The sequence below is a fragment of the Excalfactoria chinensis genome, chromosome 1, assembly GCF_039878825.1.
Source record: "Excalfactoria chinensis isolate bCotChi1 chromosome 1, bCotChi1.hap2, whole genome shotgun sequence".
In the NCBI taxonomy this organism is placed as follows: Eukaryota; Metazoa; Chordata; class Aves; order Galliformes; family Phasianidae; genus Excalfactoria; species Excalfactoria chinensis.
Window position 1 is genome coordinate 90,413,201 of NC_092825.1, and position 19,473 is coordinate 90,432,673.

At 34.6% G+C, this 19,473-nt stretch overlaps 1 protein-coding gene across 1 annotated transcript in view; it reads left to right on the top strand.

The window, feature by feature from the left end:
• Positions 1-19,473, top strand: part of GBE1 (1,4-alpha-glucan branching enzyme 1) — a 143,298-nt gene that overhangs the window by 49,163 nt on the left and 74,662 nt on the right. Inside the window, exons 4-7 of the mRNA XM_072332994.1 lie at positions 4,761-4,886; positions 6,824-6,959; positions 8,896-8,986; positions 9,430-9,639. Coding sequence (XP_072189095.1) covers positions 4,761-4,886; positions 6,824-6,959; positions 8,896-8,986; positions 9,430-9,639 — 563 coding nt within the window. The remainder of the gene's footprint in view (positions 1-4,760; positions 4,887-6,823; positions 6,960-8,895; positions 8,987-9,429; positions 9,640-19,473) is intronic.

The window sequence follows — 19,473 nt, forward strand, 5'->3', positions numbered from 1 at the left end:
AAATCCTAAAAGCCAAAGAAAGAGGTTCATAACTGCACTCTCATCTTGTCTGAACAATCCCAGCACCCTCATCCCCCATTCAGAGGAGAGGTGCTCCAGCCCTCTTATTGTTTTTGTGGCTCTTATCTGCACTTGCTCCAACTGGTCCATGTTCTTAAAAGCCAGCAAAACAGTGCTGTATGATTTTGGAAGTCATCAGTACTTGAAGAAATGGTAATAAAATTGTAAATATATTGAATGCTTTTATCTACAATTTTCTTTAAAGTGAGTAACTGTGAAACGTTTGTTGTTGTTAGTAGCTAAACTATTGCTAGTTTGCTTGGTCCATGTTACAAATTCATATCTTGACATAGTATTATGCATTTTGTTGCTTTTATTAGTGGGATTACAGGAACTATACCAAATAGTATAATGTTCTTCCACGTATACATTAAGCAAAGAATGGGAACGTACCTCTTAAAAATGAAGTAGGTAAATCCCAAGACCATTTTGAATTAGCCTGTTTAATGAACATCATCATTTTATACATTTTCCTGTAGAGAACGTTGGTTAGGTAATTAGGAAATGTAAACTCAGCTATAAAGTATTGATGGACTAAGCTGTAACTATCTTAGGCTACGCACAATAACTTTTAAATATTATTTTTAAATGAGTAAAAAATCAAATTTAGAGCAGAAATGAAGTATCTGCTAAGTAGACTCATAGGTACATTGTGTAATGACTGTATTCAGTATTCTTCATGTGTATAACCTGCTGCAGTATGTGCAGCCTGTACGTGGTGGCTACATCTTATCTATGAGCACTGCAAAGAATGAATCATGAATAATACTGTGTGCAACCCATGTAGAGCATGGGTTACTTATGCATCTTTTAGTTTTACATGTATGTTTTATAAAATAAGTAATTAAAAAATTTCATTTTAATTTGTTGTTTCAAGAAATGCCTAGACAAGTATGGAAACAAGATATTGGACCATTTTCTTGAAGTGATTTTATCAATTGGGCTGAATTTCTATTGTGTTGGGGCACCATTCAAGATTTTGCAGTGTTTTGTCATCCCTCAGCTAAACATAATGGTATAGGAGTTCTATATTCAGAATACATTTTATAGAATTTAAGTCTTTCTACTTGTAATTTATGAGTCTGTTTTTCTTAGTACTATTACATAGAGGAATAATAAGATGAATTATAGAACCTAGTTACAGAAAAAATTCATAAATGGCATTCATGTAAATTTCAGAACAGTGTTAAGCAAGCTTAAGAAACAGTAATTGAAAATGATAGGTTGATAACTTGAAATAGATCTAAATAAACTGTTTCCTTCCTTCCTTCCTTCCTTCCTTCCTTCCTTCCTTCCTTCCTTCCTTCCTTCCTTCCTTCCTTCCTTCCTTCCTTCCTTCCTTCCTTCCTTCCTTCCTTCCTTCCTTCCTTCCTTCCTTCCTCCCTTCCTCCCTTCCTCCCTTCCTCCCTTCCTCCCTTCCTCCCTTCCTCCCTTCCTCCCTTCCTCCCTTCCTCCCTTCCTCCCTTCCTCCCTTCCTCCCTTCCTCCCTTCCTCCCTTCCTCCCTTCCTCCCTTCCTCCCTTCCTCCCTTCCTCCCTTCCTCCCTTCCTCCCTTCCTCCCTTCCTCCCTTCCTCCCTTCCTCCCTTCCTCCCTTCCTCCCTTCCTCCCTCCCTCCCTCCCTCCCTCCCTCCCTCCCTCCCTCCCTCCCTCCCTCCCTCCCTCCCTCCCTCCCTCCCTTCCTCCCTCCCTCCCTCCCTCCCTGCCTCCCTCCCTCCCTCCCTCCCTCCTTCCCTCCTTCTCTCTTCTTTCTTTCTTTTTCCTTCTTTCTTTTCTTGTAAATAAGTGAATTCAAACTTACTAATGTTAGAAGTGCAATGATTTATTTCGTGAGTTAACTGCACTCATGACGTTAAAACACAGCAGCAGCACATGGGAGGTGCTGAGGTTTCACCAGTGGTAGTCATGGTGAGGTGATCATGGTGAGGTAATCATGGTGAACCTCAAAAGGTTCAACCAGATTCAGCCATGGCTGTATCTGAAAATGCTCCTTGGTTTAAGACTGTGAAGAAAGCAACAGATGTATTTTCTAACTACTTGTCTAATTGAGGTGTTTATTCCTACTCTTCAGAGGTTTTCTGATATTTGCATAGTTAAATTGTACTGCTTCTGTTGTTGAAAAAAAGTTATTTTCTTTAGGATATATGAGTGTTAATATATTTGTATAGTCCTACTGTAAGCTGAGTTGTTCTAAATTTAAAATGAAGACAAAAAGTTTAGATATTATTAGAAGAGCAAAGAAAAGTCACTTCTTTAATAAATTTAAGTGTGTAAGCCTAACATTTGCAGAAGATGGTATATTAGCACAACTTGGTTATGACTGGTCACTATTCATATCACAGCATAGAGAAATTCATCTGTACCTTGTCTTCTCAGTAGTTTTACTTATTGCAGTTTGACTTCTGACTATTAAAACTCGTAGGGACTTTCATTGTTCCTACAAAAGTCTGTAAGTTCATTAAAAGTCTAACAAACTTGACCAGATAGATACTTACAGTACTTATCAGTTCTTCAAAAGTAATTTTGTATAAATTCAGAGATGAGAAAAAAGTATGGTCCATTTGAGATGCATGACAGTGGAAGAAAGAAAATTTTGTAATTTGGGATATACAGAATAGAGAGCAATTAAATTATCATATGTGCAGCATAACTGGGAAGTGTGACTTAAAAACAGGGAAATAGCTATGTGATCTTATTTAAATTTTTCTAACCTGTTGTTTTCATGAGTTTTTTATTGCTTAATGAATTAAAGAGTATGTGTGACTGTTTTTGATATTTCATAATAGATAAACTTTTTTCTCTCCCCATTCACCTTCCCAGGATCATTTTTAGATTAAGCCTGGCCTACACCTAATCGACTGATGTTTCGTGTTTAGTTGAATTACCTCATAAAAATGTGTCCACTTCTCATAATCCTATATAGTATAAATTCCAGTAGTGCATTAGGGAGAAAAAAGGAATATGAAGCTATAGTTATTATATGCAGTAATTACATTATTTCTAATAAATAGGAACAAACTTAATAAAACAAGCAATAACGTCCTCGTAAGTGTGCAATCAGAAAGAGAAGGTAGTTTTTAGAAGTAATGTGCAAATTGCATCAATGCTACTGGACAAAAGGATCTTTATTGTTGACACAATTTACAAAAAATACTTTCTAGTCCACTTTCTAGCACAGCGCTTTGGCAGAAGGAATTTTTCATGCAGCTATGCAGAGTTATGCAATAACTTATTCTCATCAAAGCCTGTTTTCAGTTGTCAGTGAAGCTAAGGTGCAGTAGTCTTTGGTATTATGCACTGAGAGATATTTCCTTCTTTTATTCAACCAACTGCCATTAGCCTGCCACATATACTTATTTTCATCTTGTTTTCTAATGTGATTGGATTGAGGAGATAGAGATAATCTATCAAAATAATTAAAAAAACTTGCCATAGGCTGATAATTGTCTTCAACCAGACTTCTTGTTCAGAAATATAAAGATGAGAAAGCTCAACTTCTACCCTTCATTGCTAAGTTTACACCTCTCTTTTACAAAGCACCAAAACCAACACAAAAAATAAAAAATACAGCCAGTTTCCTAACAAATGCAGAATGAAGTTTAGGTGAAAGGCTTCAGTGACTTGTGTGTTTCTGGGTTCTAAATCCACAAATCTTATGTGTCACTGCTCGAATGGCAACCAAAACAACAAACAAAACTAGAGTGACACTTGTTCTACAGAGGAAATGAGTGGGAGGGATGAAGCAGACATTTTCAGGATCTTAGTAAGAAAACCCTAACAACAACTGACTTCTTGTTAACTGCTTTAATAAGACAGAATAAGAAGGGAAATACAGATAGTGAACAGGTTTTTGCATCCCTTCTGATGCTGAGCACCTGTGCTTGTGTAGCACCAGATAGAGCCCCTGATGCTGTCCATCATTTCAAATTTGCTTTTGTTGTGTAAAATGGTAATAAGCAAAACAGATTTCTTTTGTTTGATCACATATTCTGGCAAAGTGAAGTTTTGTGAGATTTTTTTGAGTAATTAAAAAGTCTTTTTTTTTTTTTTTTTTTTTTTTGTTTATCTCTGTGTAAGTAGGTGGCAGCAAATAATAAAGGTAAATTAAATTATGTTCTTGCCCTTATTTTAGCACTAGATTAGTGAAAACAACTGAAGGAACTCAAGGCAACAGAGGAAATCCAGCAATCTTAATTTTCTATTTTACCATCTTCTTGCCTTGGAAGTTTTCCCGTGCCTTTTGTGTAAATCCATGTTTCTAATCTATACAGACATTTTCTATGCATCCATGATTCATGAAGCATAGAAAAGAAGAGAAATGAAGATATTAAAATTGGCATAGTAAACAAATCACGGTTCTCGGTGACATTATGCTATGTGCCTACTTAAATTATTAGAATGTGGTCATGAAACAGTCATGATGGGAAGTAAGGGAACCTAGCAGTAATCTGTTTGGAAAGGCTTATTTTCCCATCACTTAATGAAGTTTACATGTTTGTGAATATCGTTTGTGTGTCTGACATGCCTGGTTCACTATCACTTTACAAAGAGGGTCATTCTTTCTTAACTAGCATTGTGTATTTGTTTATTCTTTAAATTAAATTTCTGTGTACCATACTGTTTCATTCTCTGCTATGGTTTACACAGTGAATGTTTCATGAATTTTATGTGACTGAATTGGTATGTGATGTTTTTTTTTATAGGTGGTGATTCGTGCTCAAAATGGCGAACTCCTCTATCGTATTTCACCATGGGCAAGATACGTAGTCCGTTATGAAGACAAAGTAAATTACGACTGGGTACACTGGAATCCACCACAGACATATATAGTAAGGCTTAAATATTATTTTTGAGAGGTGTATAAAAACATGTATCACATCGTATCTGTAGCCCTATTTTGGAAATTTAGAGTTGTTACTTGAAAATAGAGTAACATATTAGCTGGGATAGTCACTTGAGGTATGATTTGACAGAAACAACTGACTTTAATGATGGATGTTTCTGAACTACTTTCACTGTCCCCCATGGAGTATAAACAGTGGTTATTTCTTAAAATGATGTATTTGCCTTGACTTTCCACATGATGGGTAAGTTTAGTAATTCTTCCAGGGTTAGGTGGTTATGGTCTTACTCTGCTCTTGAGGATGGAATTATGTTTAGAATTAGCTATATGTATGAAGTTCAATGCGAGTAGTAAGTTAATACTGTATGAAGTCAGAAAAAAGTACTCAAAAATAGGGTGCTTGTGCTCCAATATTATTCCATTTTTTGGGGTTGGGGGGGGAAATCTGTTTACGTATTTTATAGCCCTTTACTTTTCATGCAGAGCTGTATGTTACAGGGTTGACAACTTCTGATATATAAGTACACTAGGAAAGTGCTTAGAACTTCTGACTGGCATAGTCTTATACTTTGGTATTGTTTTCTGTGGGGTTTGTTTGATTTAGAATAATATGCAGCTTTTTGTATGAGAGATATTGCAGGTTCTGTTTCAAGTTAGATTTTAGCACCCACCTCAAATTATGAAGCACGTGCTTGACAGAGAAAGAGTATTTTGCATGTAGAGTCTCTTTAAACATAAACATTACATAAGCTGCAGTAACTTTCAAATTTATTGTACAATCTCTGTGAATTGATTGGTACACTCTATTTTTTCATGTCTGTATCTCCTAATTTTTGTACAAGAAGAAAAAATTGAGTGACAGAATCTTACAGAATCACTGAATAAACAGAACAGGACAGCCCCTTCCCTCGCCCAGCTGGCATTGCTGGGTACAGTTGGCCCTTTGGGCTACCAGGGCATACTGTTGACTCAGATACAACTAACTGCCATAGTATGGAGATCTTTCTTGGCTTGAATGCTCTCCAGCCTCTGTTCCCCTGTCTGTACTCAGATCCAGGGTCTCCCTGTCCCAAGTGATTAATTCAGTGCTTGCTCTCATAGAATTCCGTGCAGCTGGTGATTGCCCAACCCTCTGATCTGTCACTATCTTTCTGCAAGGTGTTCCTGCCATTGAAGGAGTCAACAGCTCCTCCAAGTCCAATGTCATCCACTGTGTCCGGTTAGGATACCATTGAGTCTTGCATTTAAGTCACTTATGAAACCATTGAAGAACACTGGCTGAAACAAAGAGCCCTTTAAAATCCCACCAGTGACTGGCTGCCAACCTGATATAATCCCATTTACTATAACCCCTTGAGCTCAACCAATGAACTGGTTGTCCACTTATCAAATTATATTTTTGTTAAGCTGTATTCTGAATGCTTTGTCCAGAAGATTACTATGAGAAATGGCATTGAAAGTGTTACTCAAGTCGAAAAGGATTATTTCCAACAGATGGAAATAGATGAGTTTTTATGGCCAAGAGTAAAAAGGAGGCAAGAACATATAGATTGTAGACTAGCCTTTACTGAGTTATGTTAGATGAAAGGAATTGACTCTTTATGAATAAGAGAAATACTTAAGCTTCTGCCTACTCTTTGCAAATATGTATGTCTGCAAGCATTTTAATTGGTTTTGTTCTAATGTAGATTTCACTGAACAGAAAAATAGAAAATAAAGTCTTGCAACATTATTATTCTTTCTTTTAATTGGGAGAAATTAGAAGAGAAAAAACCTTGGAGGAAAAGCATATTTTAAACAATAGTTCATCTGTTTCTTCATGTAAGATTTTTGTTTTTTAAAAAAGAAAATCCCTATTAGATGTAAATTTCTCATATTTCCTATTGTATACTGTTGACAGTCAGTTTTAATTTTTCTTCATAGCGTAAGCATCGTTCCCCCAAGAAATTAAAAAGCCTGAGAATCTATGAATCTCATGTGGGAATTGCTTCTCCAGAAGGGAAAATAGCTTCTTATAAAAATTTCACATATAACGTACTACCCAGAATAAGGGATCTTGGTAAGTAATAACACTGATGCTTGCAGATATGTGCTTGTACTCTTATTAGAATATGTAATTATCATTATGAGAGTTTTTGTTGGTTTGTTTGTTTGTTGTATTTTCAAATTAAAAGCAATGGAGAGATAAATTCTTAAGGCAGAGCAAAAAATAATAAAGAAGTGGACGGAAGTATAATTTTGAATCAGAATCCATTCAACAGATTTTAAAGTAAAACTTGATATTAGAAATTTGGACAGTTGTTGGAGGGCAATTTCCTTTTGGCATGGCTTTCTTTGGTCTGAAAACAGATCTGTTGTGTGTTAGTCTTTGGAAAATACCATGTTCTTAATTGGCTCTGCAAATGAACATCTTAATTTTTACAAGAGTTAAAGAAATATCTGAATAGAAAGGATTGTCCTTTTTGTTTGCCATACAAAGTGTGCTATTGTGTTTTTGTTTGTTTGTTTGTTTTTTTGTCTGTTTTTAATCCCTTAATAGCTGTGACAGTTGTTATGAGGTGTCAGAATATGGAAATTTTAAACATGAGAAATCCTCTCTTTCAATGTAACTTCTAGTATTGTGGAGCATATATGTAAAACAGCTGGCATGACTAAATTAAGAAGCACAGCAAACTGCTCACCTCAACCTGTTGAATGATATATATATTCTTTAAATTCTTGTGGCATAGTTGCACTGTTTATGCAATGGACAATGTTATAACTTGTTAACTTTCACTCACTGTGATGAAATATATATTTTGTTACACTCAAATGTCACATAGTCTTGCCATTCATGATGGATAGCTTTTAGATGTTGGCTGTCCTTATCTGTAGTTTGATTTTTATTTATCAGGGTGCTTGAAGAAGTTCTATGCTTTTCTTCTAGGCTTATTTGTTCAGTCAATGTTTCACAAAGCATAATGGGAGTTGCCATCTGCAAATCTAAATGCCCTCAAAAATTCATTTGGAATGCCTGTTAAATACCTGTGTTTCTTTTCCTGGAGCCAAAGTACTTCCTTCTTTCCAGAACGTTAATAGGCTTAATGGAATTATGACAACTTTCTTTTTTATTTACTGTTTCTTTTTTGGAGGAGAAGAAATGTTGTGAAAAGACTGATATGCCATAAAAGCAATTTAAAGTTAGGCTGCATATTCATAATATGATAGGTAGTTCTCTTTTTTATTTAAATAAGTAAGCTTTGTGGGAATTGTGTCTCTCTCTCTTTTTTTCAAGCAATGAGCTTGAATTATGAAACATCACGTTATCTGATCTTTTCTCTAAGTGCAGAGGTTATGTCAACTACCTACTAACAACTAGCTCATTTATGGGTGCGAAATTTGAAAACAAACCCAACAACAAAAAGTTTTTGGTTTATACTAAAGAATGAAGAGCTTGGTTAAACTAATAAAGAGAAGCTATGTAGTTATAGGTGTCTCAGCAGATTGTACATTAAACTTGAAAGTTACCTTTTGTTGACTGTTCCTATTTACTAGCTAGCTGAGGCACTTATTTGCTGATATTGATGATAGACTGAGGGAGGCATATAGTAAGTAAGTTCACTACTAGTGCATGGTTTCTCTTTTAGATTTCCCTCTTATCTTCTCTGGAATGTTTTAGATAATGCAAGAGAGAGTGAGTTACTTGTGCTTCTGTGCTGTTTTGGCTCTTTGGTAAACTCAGACCAAAACCACATTACTGGTGTATTTTCTTTCTTTTGAAAGATGATGATTGAACCTTCCATTTTCAAAGGAAGGTCATGTAAGTATAAGCTATTAGAGTTACCTCTTGAGAGAGAGCAAATCTGTGGTTAGTTCTTAACTATGCATGAGAGTTAAACCAGCTAAAATAGCAAAAGGATAACACAAATTGGAACTGATAAGTTACAGGAGTTGAATTTTTTGGTTAACCATTCTTGAGGCAAGGGTGTATTTTTTTATTTCTTATATTTCTATAGGCTATAACTGTATCCAGCTGATGGCTGTTATGGAACATGCATACTACGCTAGTTTTGGTTATCAGGTCACAAGCTTCTTTGCAGCATCAAGGTAGGTATAAGTGCTTAATCTCATTTGTTCTTTTACCTTTCTCTCCATCTGCTAAAATCAGTATGTCTTTGATTGCAAGTATGAGTTTAATGGAAGAAGAAAGCACAGACTTGGGCATTTGCAATTTCAAAACACTTAGCATAAGAACAAAAGTTGCAAGTAACTTTAGCCATCACAATATATTCCATCTAATCCAATTTCAGCTGCCTGCATGTGTTTTGCATGCATATGTGGGTTCATAGTTTCATTCATTTCATAGTTAAAAAAAAAAATTTAACTGTCAGTTTGAAATCACTCCTTCTGAGGATGAAAAAAACCCCAAATCTACATACAATTGTAATCTAGATGAAGAACTAGTGACAATGATGTACTTTGATGTTAACTGTTTTTGGCTTAAATTTGGGTTGCTCCCTTCATAACACATTTATTTTTTATGCTGATAGCCGTTATGGAACTCCAGATGATCTGAAAGAATTGATTGACGTTGCTCATTCAATGGGTCTCACTGTTCTGCTGGATGTTGTGCACAGCCATGCGTCAAAAAACTCAGAAGATGGTCTCAACAAATTCGATGGTACAGATTCTTGTTTCTTCCATTCTGGTCCTAGAGGAACTCATCGGATCTGGGACAGCAGGCTCTTTGATTATGCAAAGTAAGTATACATTATAGTTTCAAGTATTTTAGAGATAATAATCCCTTAGCAGTTATATTAAAGTTTCAGTACTTGCCAAGCTGATTTGGACTGCTTAATGGTTAAAATACCCTGAGTTAAATTCATCTGGTTTGCTAAATGTTTAAAATTGAAGATTAAATAATTGTATTCAGTTTCTGTTATTCTGTGATCTATGACTACATATGTACATAATTACAAAGCTTATGCAACTATGTAACTTTTTTATATGTATGAACAAATATAGGTAGTTATATAAATCTTGTGTATATATTTAAATACACGTATATGTTAAAATACATAGATACCTACCTATATATATGTATACACTTAATATACTTGTAAGTATTATATATGCATTATATTATGTAGAAAATATATTTATATATAAAATAAAAGAATAAGGAAAACTGAAGAAAACTTGTGAACTCCAGAAATCTACTATCAGACTGTAAGACTGTTAAAGTTCAGTAAAGGTTGTGGACCTGGCTAGCTATATTCTAAAACTTTCCAGAGGTAGATCATCAGGTAATACAAAGCTGGGGTCATTTTCAGTAGGCAGTTTGGATGCAGGCATCCTGTTTTACAGACTGGAGGATTTATACATGGAACCTGTTCTGAATAGCATGGCCTAAATTTGGAGACCAGACCTTGTCTGGGCACAGTTAGTTTTTTGGTAGAGATTCAGATTAATGCCAGATAATGATTAGCATTTAATATAATTTACTTTGTGTTCTCTAAGATAGTGAAACTGGGAGAGATTTGTCTTGTGTACTGAATATTTATAGTTGTTTTACATGGAGAGAGAGAGAGAGAGAGAGAGAGAGAGGCAACCAGCTTATTTCTTTCTCCTCTTGTTTTGCTGTGCATGTTTTTACTTGAACCATATTGATTTCCCCCTTTTCTTGTCTTCAGTTCTTCATCTAAACATCCCCCTGAAATGCATTTTATTTTATTTTATTTTTTTTAAATCTTGCTATCAATTACAAAGTTCTGGTTTATCCTCTTCAAGGTTTTGCTTGAGTAGATCCTTCACCAGCTCATCAGGCAGTGACTTAAGAGTTCTAGTCTCTTGTTAATATGTTATTTATTAGGGCTTGTGTGCCTGCAAGTTCTATTAGCTGCTTTTTTGTTTTTTCACTCCCATTTCTCTCCCTAGCTTATCTATAGTTGCCACTAACTAGTTATGTTTACATTGCAGATGTCTTTAAATGTTAGATCAGAGTTGTGTGTTCATGTAGTGCCCCCCGTGGAAAAAACAAAAAACAAACAAAAAAAAACAAACCAAACAAAAAAAAAAAAGTGTACATATATGTTTTTGTAGCTAGATAGAGAAATCTATATGTATTGTACTCAGGCTGTAGTCTTGACTGACAGTTTCATAGCTAATGAGGATTATAATTGTTTAAGAATGTCACTCTCTAAGAAGTATTGCTATATAACAGGTCATTTTTTTAAAGGAAACTCTCTTATCATAACTTGCAATTTTAATTAAACTGAGTGATGAATGTAATAAGTGGCTTACACACTGTGTTACTTAATAGGATAAACTGTTATGAATTTAATTTCTTTTATCTGAGATAATTTTATGATGAATTCAGAGGGCCTATTTGAATTGCAACTAATGCATTTTAGTGGGTCTCAACATAACCACTTCTTGTTTGGGTTGCTTCCTATTAATCTCTGAATCTATGTTCAGGTAAACTCCATTTCAGGTAATCTTAAAGCTTGAATATAATATAATGATGCTTCACATTTTATTACCTTTTATACGTTTGTATAATCAAACAATTGTGTGGTGGCACCAGCCTCTCCAGTATGAAGATAAGTTGAACTGAATAGTTATATATCTTTTATTCTGAGCAGAGATGAGTTGTAAACAAAGTGGTGATGCTGTTGAGTGTTTAAGAAGGATTTGTAGATGAAAGAAACAGGAAGCTGCTTTCCGAGTGACATAGGTTGGGTGACATAGACAATATTAAGCTCACATTTAGAGCTGAAGAACTGCTTAAACTGTTCTTTTTAGTTAATGTTGTATCCTTTTATTTGTTAAGGAGGGCCACCACTGTATAATTATTCTTTTTTTTATGTGACTGGAATAGATGCTAGACTGCATGCTGAAAAGGGAGAAGGTGAGGAGATGTGAGAGAGTCAGAAGAGAATACAAAACAGTGAAGACCAGAGCAATTGAATATGTTTTCTATTGAAGAGAAAAAAATGATGTCCTGAATGTCTGATGGTGCCTTGTATGTCATTCCCCAATCCCTGTCCTCTAGTGAAACACGATAATGAGTTCAGTTCTCCATTTTAGAATGTTTAGAGAAATCCATCCTTCTCCTTTAAGCACAGGATTCTGTGCAGTGAACTATGTTTAGTCAGAAATGTTCTAATGTCCTAATATCTGAAACATTAAATACTCTATATGTACTTATAGTCAAAGCTTAATGCTTAAAAGGTTCAATGATCATGTTTCTTCTAGGTTGCTCAGAAATTGTTAAAAATATATATTCTCTTTGTGTGTGTATGTGTATAAAGATTGCAAACAAAATTGGGTAAGTATTCTAACTGAAAATATTATTTTTTCCATCTATGGTTCATTGAGATGCATGCAGATTTCCATACTGGTAAATGAGCAACTGCCCTCTGACTGAGGCTAAAAATCTGTGGGATAGACTCAGATTGTTTGCAGTTGCTCAAAGTTTGTTGAAAATAAATGATGCCAAGCATAACCTATTGAATAGCATACAGAATAGCGTCTTTATTGTTCTGTAGTGAAAAAAGTCAAATCTATATGTACTTAAACATCAAATACAGACAATACTCTATTTATTTTGGAATTGAGAGAAACTAAATCACTGCCATGAAAGAGATAGAAAAAACAATTGCTTTATCACTTTAGTCTGTCTACATTTTCTTTGAATGCCAAGGTATAAGGAAATTGTCTTGCAACATTTGCAAGATTATTTAGTTGTCTAGGAAGGTGACTGTGACTGCTTACCACAGCAGAAGGTAGCAAAGATCTACATCCATGCAAACTATGTTCATGGTGTATTTAATATATTTTTAGTTACATTCATGTAAGTAGTGAGAAGGTCCAATAAAAGTGGTATTAAAACTTGTGCTTCATCTCTAGCACAGTAATATAATTTAGGAAGATAAAAGTGGATTTTGTACTGTGGACTTCACAGCAATACCTAATGAACATGTTTATGCAAGACTTCTATTGTAAACTATAGACATGCTAAAAATTAGCTGAAGTGGTGTGATATGAGGGAAAAAGTCCTTAATTTCATAGAAAGATACTGACAGATAAAATAACTGGATCAGCAAAATAGTATGTTCTGCCTAACTTTTATTTGGGTAAAAGAAAATCTGAATGTGAAAAACAAACAAAAAGCCCCCGAAAACCAACTACCCCAAAAAATCAATTCAGAAATAAACTTTCACAGTTCTGATTATTTTTTATTTTATTTTATTGTTTTGTCTCTTTTTTTTTTTTTTTTTTTCTTAAATCTGGATCAAGGCATTGTGTTCTTAAAATATAGTAATTTGGTGAATCTACTCTTTTATTTCATCCTGTTGTTCTCCTCTTGTGTCCCTCAAATCAAAAGCTTGTCTGAAATCAAAAGTAAACCAAAAGCTAAGCTAACAAACTCTTAGTGAGCATTTTAATGATTTTTAAGACAGAAACTTACTTTTTATATTCTTTGCCTTGATTTCTAATAAAATGGGGCTTTCCTATCCCCAGTAAAGTGGGGATAATGCTCTAAGGTAGCAGAGGTATCAAATACTCTGGATCTGTACTTTACCTGGCACCGTCTACTTCATTGTGTTATAAATTAAATGCCTTGTCTCTACTGTCATTCTGTTTGAGATAGCTCACTCAAAATGCATGCAAAAAGCCAATTTTCTCTCTTCACCCATCTTCATTTTAAGTAAGGATTCTGCTTATAATTAGCATAACACAAGTTAAGTGTATCTCTTCTTCCCTCCTCAAATTGTATTTGAACATTATCCAGCTGCCAAATTCATTAGAAGTGTCACTGTAGACCCTGTAGACCAGGTGGGATCACAACTAGAGTAGGTGATTGTGTTTTGATTTATATTCATTTCTCCAAATAGCAAATGTGTCTAAAATACTAATTAGGTAAAACAATTTAAAAATAATTGAGAGCAAGATTTTAGCTAGCAAAGATTTTTGCCTTTTTTTTTTTGGCTGTAAATGAGTCTGCTTTTTCTCAGCTTGTTGAAAACTGAGAGTATTATTTTGAATTACTTTTTTTTCTTTCTCTCGTTAGGTTTTGTTAGATTTGACACTTAATCTAAGTGACAATAGGTATCCTGATATATTTATGTGCAAGGTGTGCCTTTAGGAAAACGGTAGAAGTAAAACTTGGCAAAAATCATAGGATGCTCTAGGTAATTTTTTATTTGTTTAGTTTTAATACTCTGACATCTGAGCATTTAACCCAAACTTTAAGTTGTTCAGGCTTTGAGAGTAATTTGGCGCAAAAGTTAGATTTAAACCTGTTTTTAATTAATGAGTCGCTTCCTTGAGCACTGCAATAAGAGATGATGTTAGCTACAAGGTTCTGGGGCCAGAAGACTTCCTTAGAGTCTCTTCAGGCTTTTCTGAGGTTCTATTTTTTAGAACCAAAATTTTGGACCAAATGTGAGCCTGTGCAAATTCTGTGCAGGCACCAAACCTGAACCAACAGTGAGTGGGAACTCCATACCTACTACAGCTTTTGTCTTTTTTGTACTTGTTGGTAACAATCCTCTATTTTGTTAATAAATCCTTGTAAATGTTGTAGAATAATGGTAATTTTCTTAACTAAGCCATATTTTCTTCATTCCTCCCTCTTTGGTTCTATATTATACAACTCAAGTGATGTTCTATATAATATGCTTCAAAATGAAGTAAGTAGGGTTCAAAGTATAAACACTGTTATACAGCTGACAACAAAGGATGTTATTCTGGTTGAAACTATCTTCTCCATTGCAGTCTTCAGAACCATTTACAGAGCAGCTCCTGAACTCCACAGAATTCACTACAGAGTTCATTGTGGTTTTTTGTTTTTTTTTCTTTTTTTTTTTTTTTTTGCATGTATATGTTTTTTGTATTTTTTTCCCCCCCTCTTCTTTCTCTAGTTATTCTTAAAGTTCATTATAAACTACTGCAGTTCTGAAACAGCTTTTAGCCTGCAGACAGTACAGCAGAAATAGGATAACTGCCTGGGGTGTGATTCAGATCCCCAAATATGTGCTTCACTATTTTTTAGACTGGTTGTTCTCCAGCTGCTTCACCAAAATAGTGTGGGGCATCTGTCAGTTTTGTTCCATATACCATGTTCCAACGTCATGCAGGTACCTTGGAAGTCCCCTTGCATCTGAAATGGCATATTGCACTTATGTCTGCATGCTGAGACAATGGCCCTTTCTGCCACCCAGTGTTTAAATCTAGTATAGACTTCAAACTATGTTTTACAGAAAGCAGTGATGACCATAGTAAACTATGCAAACTGTTACTTATTAATTATCATATAAATTGGATAGATAAGATTTAAAACTTGCTTTTATAGTCACAGTAACCATTAAGACACATGAGGAGTCATTGGCCTGGCAGGTATCAGTCAGTTAAGAGAAGGGAATCTTCCCCTGCTTGTTAGAAAAGACCTTTGATGGTGCTGGATAATCCTCTTCTCATTCATTGCTCTTATACCTTTACAGTTTTGCACCTTTCCTCTTGAATCATTGAGCAGTTCTTAACAAACTTGTGCATAACTTCTCATTTCTTACCTTTCCTAGCTCCTTCCTTGCTACTTTCTCTCAACTATGTGATTTCCTTAGAAGTTTAATCTATTCTTGATTTGGGACATAGTTGATCCTCTATTTGTAGGAATGGGAGAGGAAAAAGCGTAGGGGAATGTTACAAGGCAGTTTATTTACTGTAAACAAAAGAGAGGATTCTCCAAATTGCTGGTAAGTGGCTAAAGTCTTCTCTCCTGCACCTTTTTGGGACTTAGCCAAATACAGTCAATATTCTTCCAGCTGCATTTATGCAGTCGCAATGACATCCAGTGGCAGGTCATGTTTATCACAAATGTATTTTTCCTGAGGAGATGTCTTAGATATCTAGCTTAAACTAAGGACAAAATTAAATGTAATACAGAAACAGTTGTCAGTGAGCTTAGGTACTTGCTTTTTTAAATGTATATATTTTTTAATGTACATTGTTGATTGTGAGGTAATTATCATAGGACAAAAGTGTAGATTGAAGGTTTATACAGCATGATACAACTATGCTTATTTCAATTTGTATTCTATCTGTTCTCTTTCATTAAGTACAGGAAAGTTCTGGGTTGACAGTTTCTATAGTATGCATTAGCATTGGTATTGGATTTGACTAGCAAAGATTGTTTCTTAATGACTAACATTTTTAAGAAAGCACCATTTGTGATGCAGTAGGGAGATTAGTATTTTTTTCCGAAAACTCATATATTTATTTTTCTTATAAAATGGCCTTTAAAAAAAACTATGTGTCATTAAAAAAAAGAACAACTGTGTGTCCTTAACACTACTTCTAATAGACTGGACTTTTTTTAGGTGACTATAAAAGCACCAAACTACTTTACAAAGACATAAATGCTCCTATGCTTTTGAAAATCTTGGTTTCTTTCTGTTCTCTTTCTTTTGGTTACCACTGTAGATGCTGGCAAGAAAGCACTTTCAATTGCATATTTGTGGATGTGGTGCTAAAAAATTCCTTGATGGGAAGGAGTAGTGAAAGCATCAACAGAAGGCAGTGGAATTAAGTGCAGTATATTTGAAATGATTGAAATAATAGTGCCCTGTAATGTTCCAGCCATGAACATATGAATATATGTAGTCTAGCCTTGCTATATATATAATTAATTTTTAATTAATGTTCTTCTGGAAGCTTGATTGTTCTACTGCACTGTACTGATATGACAAAGAGGCTTTAAAGACACAGATGTTCTGAAGCTTGGAAGATCAGCTGTGAATATATAAATTTCCATGATGGATCCAGTCTCCTATAGTAACTTGCAGTGCAAGCTTTACATGAAGTTTCTGAAATGTGTGCTTAAGTAATAAATTAACACGAGAGCAAGAGGCACACTGAAAAATTGCAAGAAATTGTTCTAAATTTTGTAAAGTAGTCAATCTTAAAATATAGAGGTCACCGCTGGTAGCCAGTTGAATTAATTCTTCTTTTGAATAGACACAATAACTCTTACCTGAAGTTAATCACAGTATTTCAGTAAAGATCTGAAATTAGGCTAGATTCAAGATGCTGCAAAGAATCATTCCTTATCCATTTAAATGTCATAATGATCTTACGTTTAGTAATCCACACTTAAATTGACATATTTCACAGGATTTCTTTTGCATGAGCTGTTTAACAGGTGCAGTGAATCTGTTATGAATAGGACCTTTCTGTTGAGAGGAAAAAGAGTGATAGCTGTACAGATTGGAGATTAAGAAGAGGTGTTATGGAAAATATCACACATGAAGTAGGGAACATAGGCTTTATCATAGTAGTGATGTATGCAGAGAAGATCAAAGTTGGAGAAAAATTAGACATGGTACATGCAAGGCAAAGGAATATGAACATTAAGGGACCATTTAGAACACTGTCAGTTTGTCTTTTGTTTGTTTCTTTTTTTTTTTTTTTTCTTTTTTTTTTCTTTTTTTTTTTTCTTTTTTTTAATTTTTCTTTTTTTTTTTTCTTTTTTACTCTAATGTATGTTTTATGTAACATACAGATTTCAGCAATCTGATTTTGGAAAGATTGCTGAAAAGAGACAAAATGGATAATAATGGGGCAAAATAATTAAGAACCATAGTAAGTAGATAACAAATAACTATTAAAATACTGTATGTGAAGTAACAGTTTTCCAAAAGTCAAGAGTGCATATAATGCAAAAGTGTATACATGTGTTACCTCTTAGGTAATGCCTAAATATCAAGGTGTAGTGCATCTGATTTGGAATTAGATGCATAGACAATCAGTGTTCAATACTTAGAATCGAGTTCACATATCTTAGCATTTCTTTTCCTCCTGTTCATTCATTCTCGAGAGAAATTATCTGATAAGGACCCAGCATTGGATCACCAGAGTCAGTAACAGTGACTTTGGGAGAACCTCTAAGAAGGACGAGATTGTCCTAAGCATCTCTTAATTTTAGCTAGACAAAAGGGTAGAGTCTTTGTTTATTTACCTAGTACATAATCGTCTTAATTTAACTTCTAAACTAAGGTAAAGCATCAGAAACTCTATCCACACAACTTCTATAAGTTAAAAGTAATTAGTAACAAACTTTTATAATTCATCTTCTCAGCACCAGTAAAACAGACCTTATTGAACACACTGTGATCTCAGTATGTGGTAGCTCTGAAGAAAAAAGGGTAGAGAACGCAGCTTATTGAAATGACAGCTCAGATACAAAATCACATCTGAAAAGTGCATCCCTCAGATTTTTTTGATGGATTTTAGAAAAAATAAATCAGGTGCTGTTATTTATGCTGTCAGCACTTTGAATGTAATGATACAGACTGAATCTGTAGCATGCTTGAACTTTTCATTTACCTTACAGCATAAAAGTAATTTCTCAAAGAAGTATTTTGGAATTGGCATCTGTTTAAAGTTTATTTTCAAAATCACTTAGGTTATGTTTAGAAAATGTGGAGTGTGGATAAGCTCTCCTTTTAAAGTTTCAAAGAAATATGGCTCATGAGTGTGATTTTTCCATATATTTCAACAACTTCATGATTGTAATGGAAGGTGTCCACAAATCTGTCATCTAGCACTACACAACTGAATTTCTTCTCCTCCTATACTGTTATTCTTAGGAACTGAATGAATAGCCTGCCCCCATGCCCTTGTATTCCTATTACAAATGGGCTTTCTAAGCTCTGGAGTCATCATAGGTTCAGTTCTTTCCTTGTTTTGCAGATGAGGAGATGCTCTGATATAGGTATGAATTCAAATTTTTAAAGTGTGAGAGCATTATATGGATGCATTCTAGTTAATGTGAGATTCTGTACTAACAGATCGTCACTGAATAACACTTCTTTACAGTAACAGATGAAGTAGCAATTTTAGAAAAGTGCTACTTAGGAATATTTTCAGATTAACTACTTTTATTTGAATGGAAGACAGACCTACTTTAAAAAAAAAAATAAAAAAAAAAATTCCCTAAGTAATTATTGAATGTATATCAAGTCAAGGTCAGGGTGGACCAGGCTCTGAGGAACCTCTGATCTAGCTGTAGATGTTCCTGTTCATTGCAGGGGAGTTATATTAGATGGCCTTTAAGGGTCACTTCCAAATCAAACAATTCTGTGATTCTGTTAATGTAACAAGTGCATATTGCTGTTGTACCATTTAGAGTGATGTGACTGAAAGTTTAATCTCTATGCATAACAGCGAACTCATGGGAGTCAGGACATGCTTTCAGAATGGACATTGTCAGATATGGGACTCTGGAATTCTGTCTAAAACTAAATTGCAAAATCCTCTGCATCTTCAAAGATGTTTTTCTGTTGCTTTTCTTTACTCATAAAGGAGAGGGGGGAGACCTTTAGTTGAATAAAATAGTTTCAACTAAAACTAGTCAAGCAATCTAGCACTGCCTCAGAGGGATTTTGCATCTCTTGAAATTAAGATCTGTTTTGCTGTCAAATGTTTGCATCTGAGTACTTCAACTTTGCTCATCTTTTCTGATTTCAGATGTGTAGGATTTTTGTTTCTTTATTGATTTGTCATTCTTCCATGTGTCCATAATGAAGGTC